This window comes from Halichoeres trimaculatus, unplaced genomic scaffold (genome assembly GCF_033239565.1).
Source record: "Halichoeres trimaculatus isolate MK-OKI-2021-1 unplaced genomic scaffold, fHalTri1.1 fHalTri1_scaffold_2, whole genome shotgun sequence".
Taxonomy (NCBI): Eukaryota; Metazoa; Chordata; class Actinopteri; order Labriformes; family Labridae; genus Halichoeres; species Halichoeres trimaculatus.
Window position 1 is genome coordinate 3,162,258 of NW_027437180.1, and position 13,053 is coordinate 3,175,310.

The following is a 13,053-nucleotide window of genomic DNA, read 5'->3' on the forward strand; positions in this document are numbered from 1 at the left end:
AAAAAGTGATTGTTGTGATGTCTACCTACAGCTTCCTCACCCTCTGTCCCTCTTCCTCACCCCACAGAGACATGATAGCAACAGGCTGTGAGGATAAAAACGTCCGGGTCTACTACCTGGCCACCAGCAGCGACCAGCCTCTGAAGGTCTTCACGGGACATTTAGCCAAAGTTTTCCACGTTCGCTGGTCTCCGCTCAGAGAGGGGATTCTGTGTTCGGGATCAGACGACGGGTGAGTGAAGCCGACAGAGAGCTCACTCAGATCATCTGTTTCTCACCCAGAAGCTGTGTCTAAATGACAACCACGGCTTTGTTACCTCCTGTTTGCACGTGCTGTGGAAGCTGTGTGAAATCAGAAACGCTCATTACAGAGGGAGAACTTAGAGATAAAAACACCAACTGACCCTGTGACTATGTGTGTGTGTGTGTGTGTGTGTGTGTGTGTGTGTGTGTGTGTGTGTGTGTGTGTGTGTGTGTGTGTGTGTGTGTGTGTGTGTGTGTGTGTGTGTGTGTGTGTGTGTGTCTGCAGCACTGTTCGTATCTGGGACTACACACAGGACGCCTGTATCAATGTGCTGAGTGGTCACACGGCTCCTGTCAGAGGACTGATGTGGAACACTGAGGTTCCCTACCTTCTTATTTCTGGTAAAGCATCTGTTTGATCGTCTCTTTCTCCCTCTGGTTCTGCAGTTTGTTCCTACTGACTGTGTGTGTCAAGGACACTTAAACAGTTTCGCTCGCAGGATGAATCTGAAAAAGTTTTGTAAGATTCATATTTACAGATTTATATGGTGCTGCACTGACATCTAGTGGTGGTGGGAGGAACTATATTTTCTAACTTCTCTGTTCACTAAATATCTGTGAAAAATTCCTTTGAGTAGACTTGCAACGGTGCTTCCTTTGAGGGCTCTAATGAACTTAATTACCTGTCCACATAATCAGAGGTGTGAGGATATTTACATTTAATCACCAACACATAATTCTTGAATCTTGAATCTCTTTGCTCAAATCTCTTCTCATGTCTGAGCCTCAGTCTCAGTTTGTGAAGCTGCTCCTTTGGTTTCTGCTCAGAGACAGATGACAGATCGGTGACTGGTTTAGGGCTGTTAAAGACTCTTCTCACTCTTATTTATATAAAAAACTGCATCTTCAAAACAATGACCTCCTTTTCCATCATGCTTGTTTGGTGCTGGTGACATTGCATGATTGTAAAATGCCAGGTAAACAAAAAAGTGAAAAAATTAGGGGTGCACCAATTACAATTTTCTGGCTGATCACTGATTTTTAAAAAGCCTGACCTGCCGATACTGAGTTTTATTTTTTATTTTTTTTTAACTGACAGCATATACCTTGAATGTTCCAATCTTATTTTCTTGAAAATCATCAAATAAAACTTTATGTTTTCACTTAAACGACCAATACAGTGTCCTGAGTTTTAGCTCTCAGAGCAAAAAGCAACAATGGCTGGCTGTCAGACCTACCCAGAGGTATGAATGATCAGTTTTATATGCAAGGATGGACTGATCACCCGTCCCTGATCACAGATCCCCCAAAATTAAGGAAATCGGCTGGCGGATCGATCTGTGCATGTCTTGAAAAAACATGCTTTTTTTCCTACATATTCTATTTGTTTGCAAAGTATATACCTTGGCAGAAACAACATCCTAGTATGTAAATCAGATAAATAAGAGGAGCCAGATGAGGTGGCTCGGGCATCTGATGAGGATGCCTCCCAGACGCCTCCCTGGTGAGGTGTTCAGGGCACGTCCCACCGGGAGGAGACCCCGGGGCAGACCCAGGACACCCTGGAGAGACTACATCTCTCGGCTGGCCTGGGAACGTCTTGGGATCCCCCCGGAAGAGCTGGACGAAGTGGCTAGGGAGAGAGAAGTCTGGGCTTCCCTGCTTAGGCTGCTGCCCCCGCGACCAGACCCTGGATAAGCGGTAGAAAATGGATGGATGGATGGTTAGTCTGACAAATAAAATGATAAGGTGATCTAAAAGAAAAACAATGCACTGCTGCTTCAATTTCTCCTCCAGTTCAAGTTATGAATAAGTTAACATCAACAAAGCACCAGATGAATCACTCAGCAGCTTTCCCTTTTTAAGAAGGACCTTTTTCACTGCTGATTGTTGGTCACTGTGGCCCCGCCCTCACTGAGTCAGGCAGGGGCGGACTGCCCAGCAACGGGCTCGTCGGGCAGAATCAGCCGTTCATAGACCGACAGCACGCTCCCTGCTGACAGCAACGGCCGGTTCTGCCCGACGGGGGGGCAGGAGGGAGAGACACGTCCCATTGTTATGGGCTGGGCCGTGTTAAAGTCCAGGGCTGTTTTTCAGTCCCAGTCCGCCACTGGAGTCAGGTACTGGTCTGGAACTAGCACCAGAACGAGGTTGAAAAGGAGTTTATAAAAGTTCAACACAGAGTGGTCAGCCAAAAATTCCTGGGAGTCAACATTTCACCAGCTCCACTTTTAGAAAGTTTAGCAAGGATGGTTTTAATCATAAAGGTTTGCTTCAGTTTTATCATTCATGTTAACGCCCAGACGTAATAACCGACACAAAATGTGACAACTTGTTACATTTTAGGTTTTATTACATTTTGGGCTCAGCACTTTTAAGTTATCAGCCAGTTATTACATTACAGGCCTTACATTTTTTTTAATTTTTTATAAAGGCAGCTGTTAAGAGCGTCCTTGTTTTCTCTATGTTGTCTTTTAAATCTATGAGGTCAGGCTGCTGAAGACTTTAAAAGACCCCCCACCCCACCCAGCTAACCACCTTTTTAACTTTCACCCCTCACAAAAAAGGCTGAGAAGCATCACGGCCAGAACAAGCCAAGTCCAGAACCACGCATATCCTCCCAAAACACTTTAAAGTAATGTTTTGGTTTTAATCATGTGTCTGGGAACTTTTTAAATCATCAAAACTTATTCCCCTGTTTATTTATGTTCCCACTCACTGATGTTGACCCATCCACAGGTGCTTTAGTGTTTATTTCCTCTCTTTTCTGTTGAATCATCTCATTATTTATGCTAAATCATGAGGCTGGGAAGCTGGGATTTCACTGTGCTGCTTTTGAACTGTGTGTTGTGCTTCCTGCAGGTTCCTGGGATTATACGATCAGAGTGTGGGACACAAGAGACGGCACGTGTCTGGACTCTGTCTATGATCATGGAGCTGATGTTTATGGTGAGACAAACCACAGGAAGGTCAACCTGCTGGAGAGGGAAAGACAAATCAGACTTATACTTAATGAGTTGGTTAGACTGAGTGAGATGTGCAATGATGCTCTTTTTTATCTCAGAGAAAACACTACATGAAAGTTTTTTTTAAAAACTATGTTTTGCTTTTCTGTTTTGGACAGAGACATACTCCAGTTTTTCTTTATAACACATTTTCCTATGTCTGTCTCTGTGTGTGCAGGTTTAACGTGTCATCAGAGCCGTCCGTTCACCATGGCCAGCTGCAGCAGAGACAGCACGGTCAGGCTGTGGTCTTTGACACCGCTCATCTCTCCACTGCTGCTGAACATCCTCACCGACCAGCCCTGGGAGAAAATCATCGGAAACACAGGTGGAGCAGAGCTTTGATCTGCGTTTTCTCATGATTTGATGTCAGTAAACCCTAATAAGCCTGCTGTGTGTGTGTGTGTCTGCAGACACAGCCATGGTGCCCGGCTCTCCTCCGCTGCTCTGCGGTAAAGTTTCTCGAGACATCAAACAGGATTTGGATAAACTCAGCGTAGACATCAGGGCCAAGAAGCTGCGCTGGTTTTCTGAGTGCTTCTCGGTAACTACGCTCTGAGCTTGGTTAAAAAAGAACATGTGCATGGCTTAAAAATGATTTGATGTTTTAGAGAGTGTGAAGGTATTTCCTTTCAGTGCTAAAACTTCTTGAACAGAAGAAAAAGAGAAACTACATTTTAACACATTTCAGAATTTAAAGTCTTTGTACACATTAACCTATGATGGCTGCAGGATTTGGCTTCATAAATGAAACCGAGGCCTGAAAACTTCCCCAAAGAAAGTAACCACACAGAAAAACCACGGTGAAGCATTTAAACAGTGAATCTGCTGTCTTTGTAAATGCATTAATTGATTGTCAACTTTGTTCTGTCCAGCCTCCAGGGGGCAGCGGTAACCTGTGGGACCTGGTGTCGGTTGTGAACGGACAGGATGACTCTCTGCTACCTGCCAGCTACAGCAAAGGAGTGATGCACATGAAACACCTGCTCAAGTTTAAAACTGTGAGTTCCCCTGATCCTCCTGAGCTTCACGCAGACAGTCATTGTCATGTGAATGTCCTCTGTTACTCTTTGTTCCTTCTTTCGCTCGCTGTCTTCAGTCTGAAGCACAGGAGCTCACCATAGTGAAGATGTCGAAGTTTGGGGGAGGAATCGGAGCTCCCAGTAAAGAGGAGAGGCTGAAGGAAGCTGCAGACATCCACCTGAGGCTGGGACAGATTCAGAGATACTGTGAATTAATGGTGGAGCTGGGACAGGTACACACACCTCTTCACACACTGGGTACCATTCATCCTGTGATCAGGTCACTGTGTTCTTGGAGATTTCTGACTTTTTTCAATGTTGATATTCAAACTTTGGGTTTTTAATGTTTGATAATACTTTAATATAAATATTCCAATATTGTGAAAGTAAATGAAGCTGCTGGAGGGTGAACATTACTCTTTTTTCACAGTGGGAGAAAGCTTTATCTGTAGCACCAGGAGTCTCCATGAAGTACTGGAAGAAGCTCATGCAGAGGTAAACCAGCTCTAACTTGTTTGTTTGGAGCTTTAAAACACTGAGGTGAACATTTAAACACAAACTTCCAAATCTGACCTGACCTGTATATTTTCGGAATGTTTTTCACGTGTTGTAGAAATCCCTGAGGTTTTCCATTCCAAAAGCAGCAGGAGATCTTCACAGAATCTTGATGGGACCTGCTGATATGATGAGGTCATAAGGGTCTCCTAAAACAGTGATTCTCAAAGTGGGGTCTGTGAAGTGTAGCTTTGGGGTCCTCAGGATACCTAAAAAATGATTGAGTGCTATTTCATTAAAACGTATTTCATATTTTTTATTGAGAATTAATTTTATATTTATCATTCAACCAAACATTTCAATATTTATATTTCATTTAAAAAGACATCAACAAACTGGGATCTCTTGCACCAGTAAAATCAGCTTTTTCCCCCAATTCTCCGGCCCAATTTAGTTTTGTGCTGTAAGATGAATTCTGACATGATCGTAATGCCTCTCACTTTGTATCGAACAAAAGAAAAAAAAACCTTGGAGGCAATGTTTTCTCCAAGTTTGAATAATTCATTACTTGGAAAGTATAAATGTTGCCTAATTCCATTGTTGCAAATTGCTACAAATTATTGATTTTATGCTAATCCATGTTCTGACAATGAGAGGGTCCTTGGAAAAATGTCTCAGCTGAAAGGGGTTCATGGTATAAAAAAGTTTGAGAAATCCTGTCCTAAAACTACGGTGGCGTGTTGCATTCAGTTGAAAAAAAAAATCAAATTTTTATGAGATACTATCACGTAAAAACAGAAAATATTCATTTTAAAATTTTCTTGGTTTTACGAGATAGTACCTCATAAAACAGGATAGGATTTTCCATGGCGCTCCGCTGCATGACTCATTACTTTGTGCTTTTGCCACTAATCAGAGGTGCAGGGTCAATACAGGTAAGGTAGGCTTTTTGTGTTGTAGTTAACCATAGACTGTAAAAAAAATGAACATCCGCTTGCTCGGCTCAAAGTGAGGTCGCCACAATAACTGCTCTCCCTGGTGGCTGGCTGCAGTATAGGTTAAAAAATCTGGCTTTCCAGCCATTCCAGATGGGCTGTGGTCAAACTTTAAAAAATTATTACACCTTGTAGAAATGTTTCTCACGTCCGATTGTTGTGGTGGTTTGAAGATATTATTTGGCTGTCTTGTATCCAAATCCTGTTTTTCGGAAAAGTTTCATTTTCATTAGTTATACGAGGTTAAAAATGAGGCTTTACGTAACGTTTAACAATGATTGATAGCTGCCGTTCTCGTTTTTTTTTTTTCGGGGATCGTAAAATATGTCGGGAGGTATAGTTTAGAAGTGATTAAACTCTCAAAAGAAAAAGAAATATTATCATTTTTGTCACCCAGCTCCACTCAGATTCTCCCAGAATCCCTCATAGTCTCTACTGCGCAGAATCTGACTTCACACTGCTACATTGGTGGCGCCTGAGACGGCGGTATTTTGGCTTCAAAACGGTACAATGATAAATGTTGGAGCCATGCTGTCCACTCTATATACAGTCTATGTAGTTAACGGTTACATGTTTCATGTTTCTTCATGGAGATGATGATTAAAGATTTTTAGGAATTCCTTTACTTTTCAAATTCCTGTTTTGATGAGATAGTATCTTGTAAAAACAGGAATATCAAATCAAATATTTTTAAAATGTTAAACTCAAAAATAAATAAATAAAATTTCTGTTTTTATGAGATTGTTTTGTTGTAAAAAAGGAGGATTTTTTTCTTCTTCTTTTTGAGTGAACACAATATGCTACCGTATAAAACACTGAAAGACTGTTCAAGGCTCTGCCCCAACAGTCCTCTAGAGGGCAGTGTCATTTTTTTTTTCAACAATGACAAAATTTGTCTTTGATGCCCTGTGATGAGCTACACGTGGCTCTTTGATGACTAAAACATGAAGAGACGTTTGTGATTTTTTCTTGACGAGCCGAGACTGGACAGAAATGTCTGTGAGTGGTCTGTAAGATGTTCAAAATACATTACATTTCTGCCTGTTGTGGGTGTAACCTGCTCATCAAAAGCTAAAAAGTATTAGCAATGCTGCTGCATCCTGTCCTTGTTTGGCCACCACCTGGCATGCAGTGCACATTCTGCACAACACACCTGGGACTGCACACACAGACCCCTCCTCAACCTACGTCATCATAAAGTTTGGCAAAGAAAGCGGCATTGAGCTCTATTCATTCAAATGAGTCAGTGTTCTTTAAACACTAAATTCAAACTGTAAGCATCATAAAAAGGTCTGGTTGAAATAAGGGTTTTTGAAACACTGAGGAGAGAAATACAGGATTTTTTTAGCTGCAAATCATGAAAAAGTACGACAGGGTTAACAAAGAAACTTAATAAAAAGACATAACAAAAAAGCCCAACACCTCTCCTCTGGAGTCAGCTCAGTCAGGGTTATGATGTTGGAAACCTGAATGTAAACAGCAAAGAAACTGAGCTCTGTCACTGAAAGCTAAAAGCTGCTGTTGTTAAGTTAGTGATGTGTTTTTTTTACTGGACTGTTCTCAGGAGAGCTGACCAGCTGATGGCAGAGGATAATGATGATGCCATCCCATACTGCATTGCAACAGGAGACATTAAAAAACTTGTGACTTTCTTCACTGGCAGAGGACAGCTGCTGGAGGCCTTAATCGTAGCACAGGTAAGAAGAGGACAGGTAACAGAGGTTTTCATAACTGTGAATGTGGGCATTATAGTTCCACCAATGCACAATAAAGTAAAATATCAGAGCAATAACAGAAAGAACAAATTGATAGGTGTAGTACAAAAGTAAAAAATAGTTAAAAGTAAAATAAGTAATATAGAGAAGAGGGAAAAAAATGTAAGCACAAAAGCTCTGTTTACAGTTGATCTTGGTCTGGAGGCCACCAGGAATATTCTAGTGCAGCCACTTCTCCTCAAAGCACAAAACACTACATTTCTCAAAAGTCATCTTGCAACAGCTCCTGGTTTCTGCCTCCTCTGTTTTCCCGTGAGTCTTATATATCCAGAGTTCTGCAGGAATCTCCAGGTAAGGAGCTGGGCACCTGAGCACGGTGTAAAAGCATCAAAAACAGCAACAGCAGGGAGAGTAAAAAGTTAGATGTTTGTGTGGAAAATATGGTGGAGGATAAGAGCCACAATACAGATGAAAAAAGTTGATTTATGAGATTTATCTCACACATGTATGAGATTAAAGTCATACATTTATGAGAGCAAACTCATTACTTTAGTCTATAGCATGAGCTATCAGAAGATCTAAGAAATGTAGTCTAAAAAACATGAGATCACATGTAAAAATGATTTGATGACACTACACTTCTCCTTAATGAAGTTATTTCCTTGAAGAGGACATATCATGCTGATCCCTGATTTAATACTTAAATCTGAAAACAAGACTTTTCACCCCCTGAATTTTCAAAAAATGAGATATTGTATTTTTTCTGATATCCTGGAACAAGATTTGATGCCTCTGAAAATAGGTCATTGCCAGTTGGCCGCGAGATTTCGACTGTCGTGACGACACAAGGATCCTTTCTTTTTATTGGAGTAATCTGGCAAAGCAGCTCCTCCTCTGTGATGTCAGTCACACAACCGCCACCGAGGGATACACCCACCAAGAGCTGAGTATAAATACAGCTCCCTACTAGCTCTGGCTAACTTGACTGAGTGCTGGATGCAGGGACTCTGCTCTGCTGAGCAGCTCAGCTTTACATGGTGAATTAGCAGTTAAAACACTGTTGTTTTAGCAGACGTCGTAATACTTGTGAGACTGTGATATTTGCATGCTTGTTCTGACATGCACTGTGAACCTGGACCACAATAATGCTGCGGTAATAACATAGTGAGGAACTGACGGTAGAGGCGATCTTTAGACTACACTTTCAGCATGATGGATAAAACAGACAGAGAAAAGTGAAGGAGCAGGATGGAGCCCTGTTATAGAAATAGTTTATTGGTGAAGTCTGCCTATATTTCCACGTATAAACTATACATGTTACAGTACCGGTTTGACTCACCACACTGAAGCATCCTGAGATGATCTGTGTCCAGGTGGATTTTCTTTCTCCTGAGCTGCAGAACCGTCCGGGTCTGACTTGGGGTCCAATACAAAAGGACGTATCCTACACTCTGCCATTTTATTAGTGCTATCAATGCCTTACGGTGAAGTTTTGGCAAACAGCAAACTCGCTCGGTCTGCCCCATCCAATGTGGCGATTTTGTAAATACTGCCATGCTGCAAAAACCGCCCCCTGACTCTACCTCCTCCGCCCCTCTGATAGAACTGACCAATCAGAGCACAAAGGGCTGTGACGTTGCGAGGTTACTGGAGGTCATTCTGGAAAAGGAGCGTTTCAACGAGATCTTCAGAATGGCCTAAAATGAGGATATTGAGAACACTATTGTGGGGCAATGAAGCAACTAAATGATTTGTACTGAGGGCAGAAATGCTTTACAGGCATCCTAGTCTGGCATAGTGAAAAGGAGAAACAAAGTATTATTATTATTAAGTGTTATTAAACATTTTATTATCATGCTGATGCGCTAAAAGCTAAAAAAAATCCTTATTTGTGAAACCTATACTAAAGTATAACTTCATAACTTCATTTTTGTATAGGCGCTCTCCTAATAGCCCATAGCTATAGAGTTTAATATATAGCTCTATTCTCCAACATTTATGAGATTAATCTTTTATTTTTTTCATAAAACGTGGCCATATTCCTCTATGAAACAGCTCAAAAAACAACCAGCAAAAAATCTGATAAAGTTAAGGGAGAAAAGGGGTTAAAAATGGAATGAAGGAACAGGAGCAACCGTAACAGGCTACGTTCTTGGTCATTACTTGATGATGGAAGGAAACAGATCAAGGACAGAATAATATGATACATTACACGTTGGTTTCAATGAAAAGGGTTGAACTAGTAACAGTCTTCCTAATGTTCAGGGAGCCTGTGAGGGGAACATCCGTGCACCTCAGAGCTCTGCGGTCAACCACACAACTAATGATGTGGAAAACAAACAGCAATACCAGAGGTGAAGCACACACACACACACATTCACACACTTCCCTTTTTTGGGCCTACCCCCCCACACAGACATGTCTTAATAACTGTGCTTTTCCTCTCTAGTCTTCTTCAAAAGGTTTGTAAGGAGCTTGCAGAGTCCTACTTTCAGGACGGCTGTTCAGTCCTGGCTGCATGCTGCCATCTCGCTGTGGACAATGTCGAGGTACATCGCCAAGTCTGTGCATGGAGAATATTATTATTAACCACCTGTGTTTTCATGTGAGGGTTAATGGAGCATTGCCAGCACAGTTGGGTGGGTTTTAACAACCGTTGAAGAGATTTGACTGAGTTTGTGATACACCTGAAATGTGTGTATGTGTGTGCATGCGTGTGTGTGCTGTGTTTTCAGTTAGCCATGTCCAGCCTCATCAGAGGGAACGAGCTGGAGATGGCTGCATGTGTGGGTCTCGTCCTTGGAGAACCAGCCAATCAGAGCACAGCTTACTGCCTTGAACTCTTGGCCAGGAAATACATGAGCACACCTACGTGGTATGTTCCCATGTGTGAACGGTCTGTGAACCCTTTGGAATGAGCTGTATTCCTGCTTGAACTGGTCATTAAATGTTCTGATCTTCATTTGAGTCATAACAGCAGAAAAACACAGTCTGCTAGCTCCACACGAACTATGATATGTGTACATGTTTTTATTCAACACACCATGTAAACATTCATAAGCAGGGCGCTAAAAGTATGTAGACCCCTAAGCTATGGATTTCTCTAAGAGTTGGACGAGGTGCAGAGCCCCCTAGGGTCAGCTAAAGACTCACTCTCCAAGACTCTAACACATGCTAACATTTGTGTTGATGAATCTGTGTTGTGTAAAACACCAAACAAGACTACAGTTCACAGGCATTGCTGCATGTTCAAAGTTTGTAAAAGAGCACCTGGATGTCCCACAGCACTACTGGCAAAATATTTTATGGATGGATTAAACTACAGTTGAGTTGTTTGGAAGAACCACTCAAAACTATGTGTACACAGCACACCAACATCAAAACCTCATCCCAACTGTAGTACGATGGAGAAGCATCCTTATTTTGGGCAGTAATTCTGCCTCAGGGCCTAACAAAATGAAATTCCAAAGTTCATCAAGACACGGGAGAACTTAAAGGTAGGGTCTGCGGGATTTTCCTAAAGTTGGGCTTCTATACATGTGTGTCAGTCTCTGCGATCACCTTAACCCCCTCCTCTCCCTGGATGTTGATGTTAAGCTTGTGTCAGGATGTTTGTGGGCATAGATGTGGTGACATCAACCAATCACAGTGCGCCCAAAGCAGAAGTGACTGCGTGTTGATGATAGTGAGAAGTAGCTAATTAGAGCAGCTACGGTAGCAGACGTAGCACAGAGGAAATAAAACACAACCAAAGTGAAACGAAATGCCAAACAGATAAAGCTTTTTCCTAAAGGAAGGTGAAGCTTGGCTCCACTTGGACTCGCTTTTAGGAACTTGGAGAGCAGCACGAAAGAAAGAGGGATGTGAGTTAGCTTACTGCTTACCAGGTATGTGTCAAATACCTGTGATTAGCCTGTGCTAACATGCCAAGTCAAGCGGACAGCTCTCAAGTCTTTCCCACGTAGAAATGCAATGCTACAGGTGGTTGCTGAGCTAGTGAGTGTGTTCACGTAGTCACAGTCGAAGGCAGTGGGTGTGCGCTGCTGCTGGCACTGAGCCAAGGAGGAGGAGCCCAGTTTGGAACCAAAATTCCTGACCTCAGCATGACTGAGATACTGTGGTATGACCTCGAGAGAGATTCGTACCAGACATCCCAAGAACATAGACTGTTGATCGGGTCTGATCTGCTCGAGAGGAAACCTTTGGGTTTAGGTTATTACTGCCAAAGGAGGGTCAAATAGTTCTTAAATCCAAGAGTCCAATGTTTCCGACTGTGACTGTGTCCATAGTTGTGATGAAGATGAAGATCAGAACATTTTCAAAAAGTTTTCCTTGAAACTGCGGTGTTCTGTCGGTTCATGAAGCGTCAGTGTAATTTAAACCAACAGTGGTTGATTTTTGCCTTCCTGTTTTTTTTATATGACGGTTATTCAAGTGATATACAGTGTTAAAAAATAAGAGTAATCTGAACTGATCAGTGAACTGCAGACAGAGCCCAGAGACAGTAATCTGTATTCATGTGTGTATTTTCTTTACATTCAGGGAGCTTTCGATTGAGCTCCTGCAGATGATTCCTGAAAACCACATTTTACTGGCCAAACTGTGCGCGTTTTATCCAGGAAGTGCCGCTGAAATCAACGAGTTACACCAAAAGGTGAGTCCGAAACAGAAAGCAGCCTCTGTGTGTGCCGTGTTAAAATCTAAAGATCATGATTGTAAAGCTGTGGCTCTCTGTCTCCTCAGTGTGGTCTGCCGACATTAGAGGATTGCAAGTCCTTGGCAGAGGAAGCAAAGCGTAACGGAGATTTGTTTTCAGCTGTTAAATTCCACCTGCTGAGCCCTGAGCCTGAAAATGCTCTCCAGATTGGAATAAATCATGTTAAAGGTAAGGACAGCTCAGACTCACTGTGTGTCTGAGGTCAGCAGCTCAGGGTCTGGTTCACTGAAGAACTGTGCTGCTTCTAAACTCATAGAATGTGTATAAAACAAGCCAATACAACGTTGTCTAGTTCACAAAGCACACAAAGGATTAAATGTTCCACAGTCTGCGGCAGAGCAAACAGCATCAGTGTTTTAAACATTGAATGATCTGATATGCATTGATTGGGAGTGAAACAGAGCATCAGGGTGAGAGTTCACAGCCCAGCTCTGTGCGGCACTCTGTACAGGTGACAACTGGAGCAAATTGCACAGAGCTGCAGGACTCTGTGGGTGCTTTTGTTATTAAATATGATCATAGCAGGTTACTATATGAATTAAATCTGGAGACGGAGCAGACTGAGGGGACAAATGATGTGAAACTTTTGACGCTTTAAGAGACTTCAGTCTGTTCTGATTAAATTCCCTCCTCAGTTTTAAATATGATTCATCCACACAGCCTTAAACTCCAGAGACTGGATACAAGCAAAAGTACTGGATCTTTCAATTTGTTTGCACAGAGGTGAAAATCATTTGTTACTATCAACAACAGTAAAAACTAAACCACACAAAAAGGAAAGATCATATTCCTGAATACATGAATTCCTGTGGGAAACAGGAGATGGTGCTGTACCTTGTTCTCTGTAGGTTCCTTTTCTCA

At 42.1% G+C, this 13,053-nt stretch overlaps 1 protein-coding gene across 1 annotated transcript in view; it reads left to right on the forward strand.

Moving 5' to 3' along the window:
• wdr17 (WD repeat domain 17) overlaps positions 1-13,053 on the forward strand; it is a 59,327-nt gene that overhangs the window by 31,038 nt on the left and 15,236 nt on the right. The window contains exons 13-26 of the mRNA XM_074665466.1: positions 68-232; positions 530-645; positions 3,106-3,192; positions 3,427-3,576; positions 3,662-3,792; positions 4,124-4,249; positions 4,348-4,503; positions 4,701-4,765; positions 7,325-7,457; positions 9,741-9,829; positions 9,925-10,024; positions 10,211-10,350; positions 12,018-12,129; positions 12,219-12,360. Coding sequence (XP_074521567.1) covers positions 68-232; positions 530-645; positions 3,106-3,192; positions 3,427-3,576; positions 3,662-3,792; positions 4,124-4,249; positions 4,348-4,503; positions 4,701-4,765; positions 7,325-7,457; positions 9,741-9,829; positions 9,925-10,024; positions 10,211-10,350; positions 12,018-12,129; positions 12,219-12,360 — 1,712 coding nt within the window. The remainder of the gene's footprint in view (positions 1-67; positions 233-529; positions 646-3,105; positions 3,193-3,426; positions 3,577-3,661; positions 3,793-4,123; positions 4,250-4,347; positions 4,504-4,700; positions 4,766-7,324; positions 7,458-9,740; positions 9,830-9,924; positions 10,025-10,210; positions 10,351-12,017; positions 12,130-12,218; positions 12,361-13,053) is intronic.